The 19,666-nt window shown below is 44.3% G+C and overlaps 2 protein-coding genes across 2 annotated transcripts; one reads left to right on the forward strand and one right to left on the reverse strand.

The window, feature by feature from the left end:
• Positions 1-835: 835 nt before the first annotated feature.
• Positions 836-9,929, reverse strand: GPN3 (GPN-loop GTPase 3). The gene is made up of 8 exons (XM_080940675.1): positions 9,721-9,929; positions 8,214-8,322; positions 6,015-6,182; positions 4,853-4,977; positions 3,649-3,764; positions 3,423-3,519; positions 2,738-2,866; positions 836-2,651 (listed from the first exon to the last, which is right to left on the reverse strand). The coding sequence occupies exons 1-8, from the start codon at positions 9,766-9,768 to the stop codon at positions 2,589-2,591; spliced, it is 855 nt and encodes a 284-aa protein (XP_080796801.1). The 5' UTR covers positions 9,769-9,929; the 3' UTR covers positions 836-2,588.
• Positions 9,930-10,125: 196 nt separating this feature from the next.
• Positions 10,126-18,854, forward strand: FAM216A (family with sequence similarity 216 member A). The gene is made up of 7 exons (XM_080940606.1): positions 10,126-10,455; positions 11,562-11,620; positions 12,450-12,571; positions 15,545-15,674; positions 15,754-15,925; positions 16,870-16,952; positions 18,330-18,854. Exons 1-7 carry the CDS (start codon positions 10,391-10,393, stop codon positions 18,452-18,454), a joined length of 756 nt encoding a protein of 251 aa, XP_080796732.1. The 5' UTR covers positions 10,126-10,390; the 3' UTR covers positions 18,455-18,854.
• Positions 18,855-19,666: the final 812 nt, after the last annotated feature.

A 19,666-nucleotide genomic window follows, 5' to 3' on the forward strand; every position in this document is an offset into this window, starting at 1 on the left:
ATCCATCTGACTCCATTTGTGCTCATGAATTACAGATCTGTGCTTCCATCACACCTGTTTTGTTTTTTCTGTTTTATGATGCCTACAGTGGTGTCTCTGTCTCCCTATCTTCCTTGTCATGGAAGACCGTGAGGGACTACCACAGGGGTAAAGGACAGAAAAGTCCTGGGCCTACCCTTTGACCTCTCTGTCACCCACTAATGTGTATCATAGACCATTCCTACTCTTTCAACAAGGTATGGTGCACGTTTTCCCCGATCACGACAAGGACTAAGTGGTCATGAAAACCAATTGTATTTAAGGGCCTGGGTAATGGCACGTGTCTGAAGTGTGAAGACAAACCACACCACTGACACCCGTCATATACGTGTCTAAGTATAGATTTTGAGTAGCCATGGCTAGCCTGAAACTTGCCTTGTAGACCAGGCTGGCCTTGAACTCTGAGATCCACCGGCCTCTGCCTCCCAAGAACTGAGACTACGGTATATGCTACCACCATACCCAGCCAGTCACTTTCTGTTTTTGAGACAAGGTATTACGTGGCCTAGGCTGGTATCATACATTTCAAATGTCTACAATGAACCGTTGAGGAACCAGGTCCTGGGTTTGAATCCTAGTTCTAACATGACTAGCTGTGTTATTCTGGGCAACTCAATTTACTTCTCTGTGCCTCTGTTCCTCACCTAAATTTGAGACCACAGTATTTACCTCATTGTTCAGGGAGGCAGAAATGAGCTACAAGTAAAGTATTCAGAATTAACATGTCTAAAACATTCTTTTTATTTATTTATTTATTTATTTATTTATTTATTTATTTATTTATTTATTGGTTTTTGGAGACAGGGTTTCTCTATACAGATCTGGCTGTTTTGGAGTTCACTCTATAGACCAGGTTGGCCTCCAACCCAAAGATCCACCTGCCTGTGCCTCTTAAGTGCTAGAATTAAAGATGTGTGCCACCAGTGCCAGGCCTGAACGTTACATTTAAAATTACTTGCTGTATGCAAGCTTGTCTGGAGGTCAGAAGGCAATTTTTGTGAATGTCTAACTGCACTTTATGAGATCCAGCCTCAATCTGCCAGAGCCTGGCCTTGGAGGGATGCAGGAGCAAAACCTTCCAGCCAGCTGCTCCTCATGACATGCACCACACCTGCTGCCAATGGACTCGGAGAAGCTGAAGGTGATTCAATATAAGTTAAAAAGAAAAATTATTTCTTCTGCTTCAGGGTATGCAGTGTTCCAGAGAAATCTAAGCTTTTATATTCTCAGAGAGAACAAACAAACCAAATTTTCATCTTTTGTTTGTTTTTCTCATTGTGTTTTCTGGCATTGGTCTCATGACAATCCTACCTCCACCTATGGAAACCTGGGACTACAGTCACAGGCTACCATGCTCACATAGACACACACTAGATTTTTAAACAGTCACTGCCAACATTTTGACCTGTAAGATCCAAACTGAGTCTTATTTGAGGCTCCCATGAATGAGACGAGAGATCACGGATGCACTGGGGTGGCCTACATCTTAAGGAGAGACAACCTTGAGCTTCCCGGTCAGTAGAGTTTTTATACACTTAGTAATGGGTGGGCTACAGCAATGGTGACTAGGCATGCAAGCATTGGTGGGTTTAGTTGACTTTTAAATCAATTGGCTGCTGCCAATGTGGGTTGCCTATGCCAATCCAAGGGCCTATCCCCTTCATTCCAGGGCGCCCAGATAACGTAACTCTCCCTGGGAAGTGTTGTGCAAGGGTCATAACTCTTCTCCTTCATTCCAGGGCTACCCAGATAAGGTAGAAGCACTTCTCTGAGGGTGTGGGACTGCAAAAGCCCTCAGTAGGAGAGGGAAGCTGTAAGGTGGGTGTGAGACTGTAAAAAGCCTTAGGGTCCCTTAGACCCCTGGGGAAATTAGTCTGTTTTAAGAGTTTTTCTGGAATATGTATTTCACAGTCAGCCTAGAAAACAAGAGTGTAAAAAGGACCTGTTTCTTTCCTATACATACACTCATATATATACAAATATCAAACACAGTTTTCATTTTTAATTATATAAATAATACATATTTGGTCTGGGAAAATAAGATTTATATATATCCTTCCATTTTTTTTCTATTTTGATGTAGATCTATATTTTTTGTTACAATAATTTGTTCCTCTCCAAAAACAAACAAGTCAAAAGAAGACCCCCCTCAAAAAACAAAAATCCAATTTTAAGAATGAAGTTACACTAGTTCTAATTATGAGCACATGCGCGCGCGGAAGCATACACATACACACACACACACACACACACACACACACACACACACACACACGAGATGTATGTGTGTGGCTATGTTGATTTATATTATACACAAGTCTTTGTGCACTAATCCAAACAACAGTGTCAGGATGAACCCTCCTGAAAGAGGAGCCATTTCAGAGCTCAGAGCACAGGCCAGGCTCGCTCACTCAATCCTCCATCACTGGCTCACCCGAGAGCCTAGTGTTCTTTACAGACACAAGCAGCAGGTTCCTACTGTGACATCCTCCAGGAGAAGAGCACTTCAAGACTTGGCCACAAGCTGGATGGTGGCTTTGTAGTGAACCTCATTCATTCTGCCGTTCTTGAAAATACTCATCGAACATGGAGGAAGACTCTTCTTCATGCTCCTAACACAAAGGAAACACAGAACAGACAATGCATCCCCTCCTCTCCAGACACCTCCTGGGAGTTCACACAGCGAAGCCCAGGTTACCTTCGGCTCCTTAAACTCCAAGTCCTCCCCATACTGGATGGCGAAGTCGATGTGCTGGAGCACTATGTTCATGCTCTCCTCATCTGACTGATCGTACGGCAAAAACCGAACCATGCTGTAGTCATCCACCTAAAAATGCGGGTTTGGAGAGGTGGGCTCTCGGACAGTGCAGTGCACAATTCCCACTGCAGGTCTGTTTTATAATTATTTATACTTCTCCTTAAAAGTACATGTGCTAGGCTGCCAGGATGGCTCCAGGGAAAGGTGCTTGCTGCCAAGCTTAACGTTTGATCCTCAAAATCCACATGATGGAAGAAGAGGATACTCAACTCCTGCAGACTGTCTTCCTGGCATACTTGCACGCATGCACACTCGCAAGCATGCTTGCACACACACAAATAAAGGAAAAAACCAAGCAAGCAAACATTCAGATGCACTGGCCTAAGAAAAGGAGCCCTGGAGATAGACAGCACCACCGATGGCCGACCCTTTTGAACTCTGACTTGCTAGCACTGAGATGTCTCAGTAGTATCTGTCCAACTGCCTGAACTAACCATCAAGTCCCCCACCGCCTTAGGGAATAGCACTGGACTGTGCGGCCCACACAGGTGGACACTGGCTGGCCATGGGCAGACACCTAAGGAATCAACGTGGAAGGCCTTAAAGGAACCACTGGGATGCTCACCAGGCCGCACACAGCCTTCGTCAACTTCTTGAATTTTTGGCTTCTTAAATCACCTGTTGAATCTTCTAGCAGAGAGTACATGTCTGGATCTAGAAACCTTTAGAGTGAGAGGGAGACAGGGAAGGAGGAGTACATGAGGGAAGAGACCACACCCGAGCCTGTCTCAGGGCAGAAGGCTTGCTCACCCCCACAGAGCCCTGCTTCGGACAGAGGGCCCTGAACTCACTTCTCAATTTCCTTCTTGGCTTTCTTACTCAGCAGGTCCATCTTCGTCATGATGTTAACCTGTGGGATTTCCAGAGAGATCATAGCACTCAAGGCTGCCAGGATGCCAGAAATAAACTGGAGAAGGAAGAGAACAGAAAAGACCAGTTATTGCCAACAGGAGCCTCCTGACCCACTGGAAGGATACTGGTACCCAAGTCAAGATATTAATTTTATAGGGAAAGACACTTGCTTAAAAAAAAAAAAAAAAAGTGGTGATGGCGGAGGCCTGGTCTGCTATCTATATACCGGAGCGGCGTGGCAGGCCTTTAATCCCAGGTCTGGGCCGGTCTTTGCTATACACAAAGACTCTGTCCCAAACCCATCAATGAGTCACCTCATCTACCTTGATCACAGCTCTGGAGTTTGACATTGGCCTTCTTTCCCACTGACACCCCTCACAACTCCTAACAAGAAAATGGAGTCGATAATTTCTAAAGGGGACTAAAGGTCCTCAGAAAATTAAAAGTAGATTCTTTTTCTGCTTATTTCTAATCTTCACATTTGGGATACTGTCTCACTCTGTAGCCCAGGCTAGCCTTGAACTTGCAACAACACTCTTGCCCCAGGCTCCAGAGTCCTGAAATTGTAGGCATGAACCACACATACAGAGCTCTATCTAATACAACACCCATTTTGCCTCAATTCTTATTTCTTTTTTAAAAAAAAGTTTTATTTATTATATATATATATATGAGCACACTGTTGTTGTCTTCAGAGCCATCAGATCTCATTTCAGATGATTGTGAGCCACCGTGTGGTTGCTGGGAATCAAACTCAGAACCTTTGGAGGATCAGCCAGTCCTCTTAACCACTGAGCCATCTCTCCAGCCCCTCAATTCTTATTTCATAAGCAGCACCCCCAATCTATTCTTATATGTTTGAGACAGGGAACTCTGGCTAGCCTGAAAGCTGATTTATAGACAAGGCCAGCTTTGAACTCAAAGAGATTCTTCTGACTCTGCCTCCTGAGTGCTAGGATTAAAGTCACCACAGCCAGCTAAATCTATCTCTTAGGTAAACACACATTCACATAATAATTTGAGAACTGAAGATACTAAGTAAATGGAAGAGCCTATGAAATGTGGAGACTCGCACAGAATGAGCAGACTGTCACTTGCTTTCTACCCAAGACTGAAAAATCTACAAGAGATTCATCCTCAGACCTTGAATGACTCCACCATGAACTGAGAATCAACAAGGAACACTCCGCACACTCGGAACTCCCACTGTTCAAGCTGCTGGACCAGCTGCTTCATCACAGGCAGGTGGGTGTAGAGCTCAATCTGACCTGCAGGGGGAGCACAGAACAGCAGTCAGGAACAGGGTAACCGCGTACAGGGCACACAGGATGCTGCAGAGATGGAGTAAAAGTGGGAAGGGCACAGTGAGTTCAAGCCCCAGTATTGAAAGAGAAGGATGTCAGATCCTGCTACACATCCTGGTGTTTTGTGTCTATTGTGGTGCTGCGGACTGAACTGCAGCCTTGTGCATGTTAGGCAAACATGCCATGACAGTCCATCCCCTCAGACAGTTCTTCCCTCTGATTTTTGTGGTTTTTTTTTTTTTTTCATTTTGTTGCTGAGCTTTATTGTTTTGATTCATGTATGTCTGTATGTCATGAATTTGCAGGTGCCTATGAAGGCCAGAACTTGCTGGGAACCAAACTCTCATCCTCCGGAAGAACAGCAAGTGTTCTTAAACCTCTGGGCCACCTCCCCATTCCCTGCACAATGAGGTGGCTTGGGGAATATTCACACTGCAATACACGCATGTATGTATACATGCATGTGCATGCAGGCTTCTGAGGGAATTCATGAGTTTAAGTAAAAGCAAGAGAAAGAGAGCAAGTGAAGGCCGCACACACGAGCAAGGCTGGCCTGACTCTACTCCACAGCTCACACGTCACCTGCCAAAAGTATTAATCATGGGATGACTGCTTATCCCAGTTGCCACTGGGCCATAAGCTCCACAGCTCTGGCCCTGGCTCCCTTATTCTTTTTTTTTTTCTTCAGTTTTTTATTTATTACATATTATTATATATAAGTTCACTGTAGCTGTCTTCAGACACACCAGAAGAGGGCATCAGATCCCATTACAGATGGCTGTGAGCCACCATGTGGTTGCTGGAGGAGCAGTCAGTGCTCTTAACCGCTGAGCCATCTCTCCAGCCCCCCATTCTTAAAGTTGTTCTCAGTGAGCACTTGATAATCCCAAGGGATAAACTGGAGCCAACTGGGTTCCGCAGTGTAGTTGTTCATTACTGTCCCCATGGGGACACAGTGTCAAAGCTTTAGAGCACACAGTACATTCAAGTTGTTGATGTACCTGGACAGTCAAAAAGGATGTAATCGTCCTCGACGTGGCCCAGACAGTTCTCCAGCCAGTCAAAGTTATTGGCAAAGTACTCCATGCAGAATACCAGTCCTCCGTTGGGACCAAACCGCAGAGAATCGTCCTCCATCACATCATCCACCTCAATCAGTTCCCGGATGTCTAGAGAGCCAGGCAGGGGCCACAGTGAGTATCCACTTGGAAAACTCAAATCAATGAGTGTACTAAAAAACTCACACACGGGGTAGGGACCACGGCTCAGTGACTAAGAGTGCTTGGTACACAAGCGTGAGGACAGGAACGTGAGTCCGTGGCACTCGGGTAAAAAGCTGGGTGTGGCAGCACATCTGTAACTGCGGTGCTGTAGGCACAGACGGGAGGGCTGCTGGGGACTGTGTCCAAGGTTCAGTTTGAGACCCTACCTCAAAGGTGGAGAATGAGAGACCAAGACAGCTGACTGAACACCACCAAGCATTACTACAGAGACAATCACACAGCACAACACTATGCAGACAAGAGGGGAGCTCTTTTTTGTGTTTGGGTTTTTTTTTTTTTTTTTTTTTTTTTTGAGACAAGGCCTTAGACCAGGCTGTCCTAGAACTCACAGAGATCTGCCTGCCCCTGTCTCATGAGTATGGGGATTAAAAGCGTTCGCTGCCACATCCGGCTTGGAGGGGAAGCTCTTTAAGCTCTACTACTGAATAAACTTCACACACTTTATACACTCAGGTTGGATTTCAGATGTACAAGTTGTTTATGGAGGAACACAACAGAAGACAGCAACACTGGCTACCTAAAGGAGCAGGCTCGATTGCTGGGCCACAATTCAGGAGATTTTTCTGTACACTTCCTCCTCTATGTAACTCACATCTTTGAACTATTTGGCTATGTAGTGCCTATATCAAGAAGTAAGTTTAAAAAATGCCATCTTTTAACTCGATGACGAAGAAGCCAGCTAACTCCGGAGCCTGATTACAAGTTGGAGATCGGGAGGGGAGCACTGTCCTGAGGTGAAAGGCTCGGAACTGTGTGACTGACCTCCAGAAAGGTATCACATCTAAACAGATCAGGGAGTTGCCCTCTGAGGGGCCCCCAGGTCCTTCAAACATCTTGCTGCTTAATGATAGCCCACATGATCCCAAAGCAGTAGCCTGCCTTTCTCTCCAGAGACTCCTGAGGTTTCCACTTCCTCCTCAGCCTGCTTCCCCACTCCACTTACTAGAGGGCCATACTCTCCTCAAGAGCACATCCCTAGTTCACATCTGTGATCCCAGCAATCAAAGGTAAAGGCAGAAAGTTTAGAAATGCAAGGCCATCCTTGGCTACATAAGGAGTTTGAGGGCAGCTTTGGCTATGTGAGACTCTATTCCACACTAAAATAAAAATATTCCACGGCAGTGTCCACACTGCAGAACCTCCTCCCCCCCCAGCCCCCACCCTGACCCCTACCAGCTGTCGGTCCCACTGAGCTACTGATCCACTGCTAACTCTGGTCAAAGCTGCCAATGTCACCCTGTCCCCACATCGCTCACCATCTTACACAACTGCTTGGTTGCTTGCTTTCTTGAAAACTGCCCTTGTCCTTTCTGAAGCTTGCTGATGTGCCTCCTCTAACAGCCTCCAGAGAACACACAGCTTCAGGGCTCGGCCTCTGTCCCTGCTCTCTAACCCTGAGGCCATAGAGCCTAATGTGCTGAGATTTTCTTTTCCTGCTGGCTCAAATATTTGCGTCTTCCATTTAAGTAAGCAGTTTCTGAGGTTTACTGCTTTGTTTCACTGAGCACTGAGGTTACAAGCGTGTACTACTTTGCTTGGTATTATGTGGTGCTGAGGATAAACCCCAGGGCTTAGTGTACCCTAGGCAAACACTCCAATATCAAGCCACACCCCAGCCCTGCGTTTCACCTTTTTAAGCCAGCACAGGTGCTGTTTATGGTGGAAAAAGGGACAAGAGGGAAAGTCAGGGAGGCAGGAGCCCACTCACCTTGGAGTCTCCCAGTAAAGACCAGAAAAGGAGGTCATCACACCCACACCCTCAAACACCACCACCAAATGGCCCTTGGCCTCACCTCACTCGTCCTGAAACCAGGGCAAGCATGTAAGTAACCGAGTGCCAGTTCCTGGGCTGAGCAGCTTCCAGTGCCTTCTGAGCCTTATACTGTGTCTGAAGAAGGTGGTCCCGCCAGGACTTACCAGCCATCACAGGGTAGCTGAAGTGTTCTGCCGCTGGGTCCAGGTTGACCACCTGCACAGATCGGTTGAGGGCTTCACAGTGCTGAACCATGGTCGAACAGTAGGTGCTCTGTAATGTAACGAGGTGTGTGTGTGTGGGGGGGGGTGAACACCCAAGGGAGTATGGTGCCACCCTCCACACTGCCAAACACTTCTCCCCTCTCTGAGCCAGTGTTCACCCAGGCCAAATTTCCCAGGAAAACCCTGGGAAGGCAGTGAAAACAGAGCTGCAGATCAAGATTCGGGTTTGGGCTCAGGGAAGGTTTTTCTTTCTTTTTTTTAAACACAGTCCACAAATGAACTTAGATTATAAAAATCACCTCTTCCATGCTTCCCTTTGACATCCTGTTCTCCCTAACTGGGACAACCCCTCCACACAGACGCACTGTAACTGACAGGTGAGCTATGTATGTGCCTTCCTGATCAGGGGCCCTGGTGGTAAACACCTTTAATCCTGGCAGGCGGATCTTTGTGAGTTTGAGGCCAGCCTGGTTTACAGAGTGAGTTCCAAGGCAGCCAGGGCCACACAGAGAAAAAAAAAAAAAAAAAAAGCTGAACTTAGTGGTGCACACTTTTAATTCCAGCACTTGAGAAGGCAGAGGCAGGCAGATCTCTGAATGCCAGACTAGACAGCACTATGTATATAATGAATTCCAGGCCACTTAAGAGCTAATAAGATTCTGCTTCAGAAACAAAGGACAACAAAAACACCCCCTACACGCATACACACAAGGAAAGAAAGCCTGCTATAAACATTCTTTGGGGACTGGAGAGATGGCTGAACACTTGAGAGAATTTGCTGCTCTTGCAGAAGACCTGGGTTTTTTACAAGTGACAGCCTCTTCTGGTCTCTTTGAAATGGTTCATATATATATACACATATACACGTATCAGAAACCCATAATCCAACTTTATCCCCACCTTCTGGTGTTGGAATGGAATCCAAGGTCCAAACTTCTGAGAAAGAGGGAAGAAAAGACCCTGTACTGGGTGTGTGGCAGAGGGCCTGTTCTGGAGTTGGACAAAAACAGGCTCAGATCCTGGGCAGAACTAAGCGTATGATTCTGAAGAAAAAAAAAAGCCTTCCTGTGTCTGGGTATTCTACAGATTACAGATCAGGCACACGGAGAGATTATGAAAACACCTGGGACGACCAGGGCAGTACCTGGAGCAAAGGTATCCTACTGCTATAGTTTTAAAGGTATGTGTCGTGTGTTGGTATGTGCACGTGAGTGCCCTGTTCGTGGAGGCCTGAGGTTAACTGCTGTGTGGATACTGGGACAGAACTCAAGTCTTCTGGAAGGTCAGAACAAGCAAGCTCTTAAGCGCCCGGCCAACTCTCCAGCCGCCCAGTAACTATTAAAGCTTCTATGCCCCCAAAAACAAGGTACAAGCAGAGAGCGGAAGCGAATTACCCAGGGTTCCCCGGGGCCCAGCCGCCCACGAGCCGCAGCTCCTCGAACCTCACCTTCCCGCTGCCCGCGGGGCCCATGACCAGCTGCGCATACCGAGGCATGCCGGCTCTCCGGGTTCACACAGCCGACTTCCACAGTCCCTTCAGCCTTCGCGCGACGGCCAGAGTTCCAGGAACGTGGGTAGGAGCCAATCGCAACCCAGATCGCTTGTTCACCGCTGGTATTTACTACACCTCGGACCACGGAGCGTCCCAAGGGCCAAATGCCCTGTGAAACGCGTACCAAGGAAAACGAGGAGGCGGAGACAGGAGTTCACGCGTGCGCAGAGAGAGAGAGCTGCGTGCCGCTGTCCGTTGGCCCAAAGGCGAAGGCGGTTGCCTGGGTGATAGCGGATTGAGAATAACGCTCCGCGCCCCAGGGCCGGAGCACTGATTCTTGGGTTTAACTCATAGGGTTTGCAGATCCTCTGAGGGTCTAGAATATTGAGGGGGAAGACACCTTTTGCTTTAGGGTGCGTGTGTATGGATTTTCCGTGACGCGTCCTTGTCACGGAGAGAGATGCCAAGGCGCAGGAGCCTCGTTACCTGAGGTCTCCTCCGCCTCGGGTCTAGTTCCAGGATCTCAGGTCATCCTCCGCCCCTTTCCAGAGTCTCTTGAGCAGGGCCGGAGGGTACAGCCGGAGGTCAGGGACTCACGGCGGAGCAGCGCACGTGTGTGGACGGGATGCCGAGCCGTTGTCCCGGGGTCGCGGGGCCACCCGCCTTGGCCCGGATGGAAGGCGGCGAAGGGTGAGGCCTGGGAACCCTTGCTGAGGAGGCGCGAGACGGGGAGAGGGCTCTAGTGAGGTCCGGACTCGGCTGCCGAGGCGGCCCGCTCGCGTTTTCTGCCCCTAACCTAACGAGGGGAGTCCCGCCTAGGGACTGGGAAGGCTTTAACTAGTCCCTAAGACGGTTGAGGACAGGTGACTTCTGATGCCTCAGCTGGATACCATGCTTCCCTGTTCACCTCTGCCTCCTTCCTTAAAATCAAGAGCAGGGATAACTAGGATCCAAATAGGCCCATAACCATGGCTCTTGTTGAATCTGAATCCGTGGCCATGAAATAAATATATTTATCTAAATACAATTCATTTATTTATTAAGTATATATTTACTGTTATTAAATGTACATTGTATTGTACTTATACATTTGGTACTAAGACTTCTTAAACATGCGATGGGATTTCAGTTTTTCTTCCCTGTTCTTCACAATGGTTAGAAGTGTGCTGGCTTAGCAGATTCACGTCACTGAAACTACAGGGAGCAATTTAATTTTTTGAGAAAAGTAAAAAGAATGGATACAAAATTGGAAACACTACAAACCAACAACTAGTTCCACCACAACATAATTACTCTTTTTCAGTACAGAAATTACTTTTATTAAAGAACAAGAAAGATATCACTTGGATAAGTACAGGAACCAAACTACACCCTTGATCTCACTGTAGGATTAGACTAGGAATCTATGAGACCAAATTTTTAATTAAGTCCTTTCTGGTAAAGTAAGAATTGGACTAGGGATACAGCTTAGTGTTAGTAGAGTGCTTGTATAGTGTGGGATAGCCTGTTAGAGTACTTGTGTAGTGTGGGATAGCCCTGGGTTCTATCTCCTAGTAACACATACACTCACACTTTCATCCTGCTATGATAAAAATCTGACCACTTACTTAGAAAAAAGCTTTAGTCATTCTTTTTATTTATTTTTTGGTAGCCAAATTAGAGGGGAAAAAAACTGTAAGACATTGGTAAAAACAGAAAACAGTAAAGAGCACATGAAGCTGTCTGTCATTAGACAGTCAGTCCCCAGTGGCTGTCAGACTGCCAGGTTACATATTATATGTGTTCTTTTCTAACAGATCAGCTGGACATTCTTATCACCTGAATTCCAAAGGCACTGGTGAGCAGCATAAAGCAGGTAATGCATATGGATTGCAGATTTGAGAGAAACCAGGTTACCTATAACTAAGTACACAGTGGACTTTAAACACTAGGCTCAAAGGACTGGCGAGATGCTGTAGCAGCTCAGGGCACTTGCGGTCAAGCTGGATACCCAAGTTCGTTTCCAGAACCCACAGGGTGGGGGAGAATGCTTTTTGAGTTGTTCTCTTTTAAGAGTTTCAAAGATGAACTCTACCTTTTGTTAATATATAACAAGTTTTGTAAAGTACCAGTGACTCGTAAAAGAAATATGTTGAGAATTAGCAATGGTTGGAAAGCATGGGGCATACCTGTTGTTTACACAGGACTAAAGGGAAGAATCCTGCATTAGTAGCTTCAAAAACCATAAACTATTTTTGCAGGGAGCACTTTCAAAATACCTCTTTTCTGAAGAAGTTAAGAGGGAAAAAAAAAAAAAAAAGTCCCTAAAGGTCTCTTACTATTTGCAAGAGGGTTAGAGTGTGCTGGCCTTGGTGACTTGGGTGTGTGTACAGGGGGTGTCAGGACAACTCTGTCCAGACACTTCTCTCTTTTATAGTCCAGGAACTGGTCTCATTACCAGACATGCTGGGCAAATCCTTTATCATCTTGTCAGGCCTGTATCTCATGTTCATTTGCACTGAACTGCTGATGAGTGACTCTGAGCATCTTTTTATGTGAGACATGTTGATTCCAGATGTTTGTGTGCTCTAAAATAAAGAGCATATTATACATTGTCTCAGTATTTAATTCTGATTTAAAATTCTGTAACTGTTTCAGGAGAATCATTGGTAGTCCTAAGTATTATTAATAATCTTTGCCTACAGACAGGATCAAGGAGGGACCCAGAATGTACTCACACATTGTCAAACTGCAGGAGTTATGGAAAACTACTCAAATCCAAACAATTCATATCCCTAAATCAATGACAGATGCATCTTTTCTAAAGGTAAGACAATTTAATTTTTAACTATGGTGTGTGTGGAGGTCAGAGGAAATTTTGTAAGAATCCGTTCTCTTCTTCCACCCTGTGTATCCTAGAGGTCAAAGTCAGGCTGTCAGGCTTGACAGCAAGCACTTTTGCTCACATTGCCAGACCCTGAAATGTCTCTGAAGGATGTCTAATACTAGGTTCAGGGCCTTATACATCCTAAGCAAGCTCAGCTACCAAGCTACAGGCCCAGAACTTGTGTCTGAAGAAACTACTAAAATAGAATTTAAGGCCCTGCAGACTACATGATATACCTAACATACTGTCAGTGATTCCATGGAGGGAACTTCCTGCAGAGATGTGGTGATATAACACTGTGGAGCCTGCCCACTTCCTTTTTTCTTCTAGCTCCTTTGGATGTTGGCCAAGGCCCAAGCATGCTTCCCCTGGCACTCTAGGGTTCCTCACTGCATCTCTGAACTTCTTCTTAACTTGAAAGGCATAGATTTTTCTCCATCTACCTCCTACTGGCAGCTGCTGGGATTTTCAGTTTGCTTGGCCTGTTGTATTTTCCCTCAAAATTTAAAAAAAAATTTAAAAATTGTCCTCAGTCTTCAAAAGCCAAACAAAAAAGAGTAGGAATAGGCCTTATCCCAGCACTGGAAAAACAGAAACAAGTAGATTTCTCTTTTTCTCTTGAGTCTGAGGCCAGCCTGGTCTACATAGGAAGTTAGAACCAGCCAGGGCTACTTAGTGAAGTCCTGCTTCAACAAACAAACAAGCAAAAACAAACAAACAAAAAAAAAAAAACCCAAACTAAAACCCACTCACCCCCAAAAGAGTCATTAATTAAATATGTCAGATAAATTCATGAATGACTTGAAGATTACAAATTAACAGTCACAAGATTCTTTCCAGGTACTTCAGAGCTAATCTATTTCTATTAGAAAGATCAAAGTGCCAATCACTAAGCACTCCCAGGAATAAAAGCCCAAATTCAAGGTCTTCACTCAAGGAGTTCAAAATTAGAAGCAAGCAGTAAAGAAAATGGCAATGAGGATTTTACAACTATGGACTTGTGTTCTCCATGGATCTGGGGAGGTTGTGGCAGAGGGTGGTTGCGAGCCCAGAGGCTGAGACAAGCCACGATGACATCTTGTTCAAACAAGCAAACGGACCAAAACTAAGGAGTAGTGAGTGGTTCGTGGCTGTAATCCTAGCCCTTAGGAGGCAAGAAGATGGGGAATTAAGGTCTTGGGCTTGATAATTTGAGGCCAGCCTGGGCAACAAGAGACCTTGTCTCAAACAAAACTTCCCATAGCAGGTTAAAGTCTCATTTTAAAGTATTGTAGATTATGTGAATTCTAGTTAGTAAAGATTTCTTTAAACTGGTAGTTTTTTCTGGCCAAAATTCCTACTCTTCTTTAGGTTAATGACCTATTCAATAATGTACATTTTATGTGTACATATACATGCATGAGTCTTACATCTTAAGGATTTTTTTAAGAAAGTATATTCAGTGACAGTTTGATTAGAGAAACCTAGTACAGAAGTACACACTTGTATTCCTAGTGTTCAGATGGAGGCTGAGAGACCAGAAATTCAAGGTCAATCTCAGGTATATATCAAGTTCAAGGGCAGCCTGGAATATATGAAACCCTGTTTCGGGGGCAGGGGGGAAACTGGGGCTGAGGAGATGGCTAAGAGCACATACTGCTCTTGCAGACACCTGAGTTAAGTTATTAGCACCCAGTCAGGAGGCTTACAATTGCCTAGAACTCCAGCTCCAGGGGGTTGATGGACAGACACCCTTTTCTTGACCTCTGGGCATCTACACTTATGTACCTCCCCACACATAGACACACAATTCTTAGAAATGTAGGTTGGAAACTAACAGTCTGTTTCACAGACATAGGTATTTTTCTGCTTCTGGAAAAGGTGTTTCTTTAGTTGAGACAGTAAACTAAGGTGTTTCAGGTACCATCTAAGACCTCAAAAATCATAGTAAGAAGGAAAGTGCAGGGGAGATGACTCAGCTGGTGAAGGTGTTGGACACCAAGCCTGAACCTGCATCAATTCCTGAGATCCACAGAGTGGAAGACAACCAAAAGCTGCCAACTATGCCCCCAACCTACACATGCACACAAAAATCAAGCAAGCAAGATGTCCACCTTGAGAAGGCAGATGGGAGCTAAAACTTATGGACAGAAATCAGAACCCCTCTTTTTTTAGTTCTAGGTTCTTTTGGTTCTCAGAGCTCAGAAGAATATGAATGTAGGTGGCAGCTACAGCCATTTGCTTATTTTAATAAACTGTCATTTCCTTTGCCTTTGGGCAAGTTGAGAAAACCGAATATGCTTGTGAGAACCATCAAAGATGAGGTGGGACAGCCCTCAACATCCATCCTTCAGTAAAAAGATTACTGACTGCTCTGCAGTGTCAGGGGTCTGCAACCACCAAGGGCAGCACTATTATGTCAGTCTGTGAAAGATAAGGCAGTTCAGTTCAACACAACTCAGTAGCTGGTGTTGGTTCAAACTTAGAGAGTTTTACCTTGAGTAGTTTATTTTAGGCATATGTAAACAGCACAATTTGGGGAAAGGTGTCCTGGTGATAAATAACTCAACTCCATGTACACAGAAAGGTTTAAGACATGACTACATCAAAACTGTTTGTAAAAGTAGAAGATAGGTACTGTAGATTAGGTACTAAGGAAAGACCCTTGAGCCTCTTTCTTCCGCAACTCTCCTGGGGGGTGGAGGGGCTCTTTCCTTGACAAGAGTCTGGAGGAATATTTGGTGTTGTCAGGCAACACAGATAATGCAGTGGTCACTAGGCTATTAAACGTAGGTTAAATATATACATCTCTCCCTTAGAAGAGATGACCCTATATATTTGACATTCCTACCTTTCCCAGTGTTGATTTGTGAACACAAGGACGTACCTGCTTTCTACACTACTTCGGTCAATAGCCCCCATTTTGTCTTTCAGCATCCAGAACTCACCTCAGGCCAGAAGCGCTATTTGTACAGCATTGCTAAGATCTGTAACTCCAGCTATCTGAGGACCTTAATGAAGAGGCAGTACATGCATCTGTTACATCACAGGTCACAAAAGCCAGGCAGGTGTATCTCCACTTGATTTCTATTCAGTTCTTAGGAGAAGTGAGAGTATCTTCTAAAAGGTGATTTGTGTTCCAGGTGTCCTCACTCACCACAGAAGCCATATCAGCTCTCGATACTCACAGAAACAGCATTCCCCCTGTACTACATGGAGACACCATCTGGAGAGAGAAGACTCTCTGAGCATTGCAGCTGAAACACCTGAAATGATCATACATTCCCTTTGGCGACCCCTGAGACACAAAGAAGGGTCTGTCTGTTTCTTGAGTTTAAGAAGGAAATGTACCTAGTTCTGTGTGAAGGGGATTCTCCCGAGATTAAAACTCCCATTTCCTAGTACACTCACTCTGCTAAACTAAGATGAGGGAAGCCACTTCCTCTCCATTGAAGTGTGTGGGATTTGAATCTCCATGACAGGAAATATAGTCCAGGTATGCCTCAAATACAGGGTAATCTCTTGCCTCAGCTTCTCACATGCTAGCAGTACAGGTGTGCCACCACACCAAGGATTCCAGTATAATCTGTGGATTTATAAACATTTCTTGATCAGGACAAGGAGGTTCAGCAAGTAAAAATATTTGCTGTGCATCCCCAACAACCTGTGTTTGATCTCTAGAACCCAGGGTAGAATCTGGTAGAACAGATTCCACAAAACTATCCTCTAACCTCCATATATGAACCATAGCATACACACCCATATTTAAACACAGAATAAATAATAAACAATAAAAAATCCTGGATCAGCTAGAGATAGACTGCATTTCCCATTCAAATTCCAAATAATGCAAATTTCTCTAGAAACATGTAGTGCTCCTGCAGAGGGGGGAGTACTATACACCAAGGAGGAAGAAGAAAAGCAGCTATCAGCAGGTGTAGTGGCGTAAGTCTGTACTCAGTACTTGGGAGGATCAGAAGGTTAAGGGCATCTTGGCCTACTGAATGAATTTGAGGCATGCTTGGACTAAAATTCTGTTTCGTTCAGAAAATAACCCACAGCTTACAACACAAAAGTATCAGTATCCAAACTGATGCCAGTGTTGTGCTTCAGTTAATGATCTGGATGATCTGGGGAATGAGGGTCTTTGGTAATCCCAGCAGCTTAAAAAAGAACCTTATTTTATATTATCTTATATTTGAGACTGACAGCACTGTTCATTTTACTGTCTCTAATTAAAATATTTCCCTTTATTACAGGTTAAAAATTGGATATGCATCTAAAACAAGATGCAAGTCCCTGAAGATTTTTAGAAGACCAGGCAGACTGTTCTTGCTACCAGGTAAATGTGGAATTAGACACACACACAGAGTTATGGATTTTTGTTTATGAAATGATCTCAGAACTGATCCTTCTGTCTCTACCTCTAAGCACTAAGATTATATAGATGGGCAGGATTACAATGCTTGCCTTGCACTGTTGAACACTTTGCTTAAAAAATACTAGACCAAATACAGTCATTTTAATTAAGTCTTAATTAAACATTTTAAGTGTGGTGAGCTCTAACCATGGCGGTACATGACATAGGTCCCAGGGCAGAAGCAGTGAATCTGTGAGTTCCAAAGCAGCCTGGTCTACGTAGAAAATTCAAGACCAATCAGAGCTGCTCAATAATACCCTATCTCAAAATTCAAAACAGCTAAACATGGAACGGCTTATACTTCCATTCAAAAGAATTAACTGCTCAAGAGAATGAGGTTCGAGTGTCTTTTTTTTCCTGTGGTAGGCATGTGCTCTTTACACAGACCTTCACCTAGAGTCTTTCAGGGTTTGTTACTGTTGTTTCACTTTAGGCAGGGTCTCTCTCTCTCTCTAGCACAGATAACAAAGTGCTGGAACTATAGATGTGTGCGGTATACCCAGCCTCACATGTATTTTGTAGATGCTTGCCAAGTGCAAAGTCCTATCCCAAGACATCAGGGAAAGGGCAGGGAGGTTAAGCCTGGTCTAAAAAGGCCCAGGAGACCCTGGCAGAGGAAACATTTCTGAGATGCTCAAACCATGAAGCAAAGCTAAAGGATATGGAGACACTGAAAACATAACTGATTCCCAATTCCCTCAACAGAAAGACTTTAAAATCAGTGGGAATGGTGTTGACTAAGTGTGTTACACACACTTACAGTACTGTGACTCTACCATAAAACAATACTAGGGGAATTGGAAGGTAACTAAGTTGAAAACAGTAGGAATTTTGTCTTTGCCAAAAGCTTAATAAGCTGGGCCATTTTGGAGTAGTGATTAGAATTTTATTTCCAGGTATGTGTGTTGGTGCACACCTTTAATCCCAACACTCAAGGAGCAAAGGCAGGTGGATCTCTGAGTTAGAGGGTAGACTGGTATGACATATCAAGTGCTAGGACAGCCAGGGCTACAAAGTAAGACACTGTTTTAAACTATAAGTGAATGGTACTGGAGAAATGGCCCAGCAGTTAAGAGCACTGACTGCTCTTCCAGAGGACCCATATTCAATTCCCAGCATCCACCACTCTAGTTCCAAGAGATCTGATGCCTTCTTCTGCCACCTGTGGGCACCAGGCATACACACACAGTACATAGACATACATGCAGGTAAAACACCCATATGCATAAAATAGTAATAGTAATAAAATTAAAGAATTTTATTTCCAGAACTCATTATAAATGCTTATCTTCCCTTCAGTTTCTTCTAATGATTATCAACCATGCATGAATGAAGAAACAAAGGAAGAGGATCTACTGAATAAGTGCATGCAGTCCATGTCCATTCAAGAACAAGGCTCATCTCACGTCAACCTAGCAGTCTAGTGCTCCACACCAAGTGCAGCCTTCAGCTAATAACCAGAGGCTGAGCCTGGGTGGACAGGGACGAGTTGGGATAATGCTAGTAGTTGCTGGTATGTTATTTTGGTTGTTGAGAAATTTATAATAGCCTTCTTCGTCTAATATATTTCCGTGTTATATCTGTGTAATGTATGCTAGAACAATTAAAATTTCACTTGCCACATAAAACTTAATTTTAAATTATCTTTATTTTATGTTGCATTTGTGCTTTGTCTGCATGGCTGTTTGTGTGAAGGTGTTGGAACTCCTCATAGAGCTGGAGTTACAGACAGTGGAGGCTGCCATGTGGATGCTGGGAATTGAACCATAGTTCTAGAAAAGCAGCCAGTACTCTTAAACTGCCACTGAGCCATTTCTTTAGCCCCCTGATTTTTTTTAATTTGGCAAATATATTATGTGTTCTTTTAGTTTATAAGTTTGTACTTTATAAGTTTACATATACATATATATAAATAAAAATTGATTATTCCATAAGGTTTCTCTTGATTAAACTTGAAAACTGAAAAATATTTATGCTGAATAATATTTGCAGATCTCACCTTGAGAAGCAGATTGGTCAATATGTGCTACTAAATATAAATTAAAAACCTTTTGATAAGATAGGCATGGCATACACCTTTAATCCTAGTGCTTGGGAGGCAAAGATAGACAGATTTCTGTGAATTCCAGGCCAGCCTGATCTACACTTTACTTCCAGGTAAGCAAAGGCTATATAGTGAAACACTGTCTCAAAAAGAAATTGTTAAATCCAGACACCATACATAGTACTACCTGAAGACATAGCACAGCTGTTCCACTCCTGGGCATATACCCAAAAGTCGCTCCAACATATAACAAGCACACATGCTCCACCATGTCATAGCAGCCTTATTTATAACCAAAAGCTGGAAAGAACCCAGATGTCCTTCATCAGAGGAATGGATACAGAAATTGTGGTACATTTACACAATGGAGAACTACTCAGCTATTAGAAACAATGACTTTATGAAATTCCTAGGCAAATAATGGAACTAGAAACTATCATCCTGATGCAGTCAACTATCAACACTGGTGCAATAAGGCTTAAGAATCACTGCTGTGGTAGCCACACCTTTAATCCCAGCATTCAGGAGGCAGAGGTTTGTGTTACCCTGGCTGTCTAGGAACTTATTCTGTAGATCAGCCTGGCTTTGAACT

This window comes from Micromys minutus (assembly GCF_963924665.1).
Source record: "Micromys minutus genome assembly, chromosome: 29".
NCBI classification, from domain to species: domain Eukaryota; kingdom Metazoa; phylum Chordata; class Mammalia; order Rodentia; family Muridae; genus Micromys; species Micromys minutus.

What these genes read in the sequence shown, in the direction of transcription:
- GPN3 (XM_080940675.1), bottom strand. Translation starts at nt 9,768, where the DNA reads ATGCCTCGGTATGCGCAGCTGGTCATGGGCCCCGCGGGCAGCGGGAAG. An exon ending in GCCAAGAAGGAAATTGAGAA is followed by an intron (nt 3,520 to 3,648) that starts GTGAGTTCAGGG and finishes CTCACTCTAAAG; the next exon opens with GTTTCTAGATCCAGACATGT. An exon ending in CGAAGGCTGTGTGCGGCCTG is followed by an intron (nt 2,867 to 3,422) that starts GTGAGCATCCCA and finishes CCGCATTTTTAG; the next exon opens with GTGGATGACTACAGCATGGT.
- FAM216A (XM_080940606.1), top strand. Translation starts at nt 10,391, where the DNA reads ATGCCGAGCCGTTGTCCCGGGGTCGCGGGGCCACCCGCCTTGGCCCGG. An exon ending in CGGATGGAAGGCGGCGAAGG is followed by an intron (nt 10,456 to 11,561) that starts GTGAGGCCTGGG and finishes CTTTTCTAACAG; the next exon opens with ATCAGCTGGACATTCTTATC. An exon ending in CAGATGCATCTTTTCTAAAG is followed by an intron (nt 12,572 to 15,544) that starts GTAAGACAATTT and finishes TTTGTCTTTCAG; the next exon opens with CATCCAGAACTCACCTCAGG.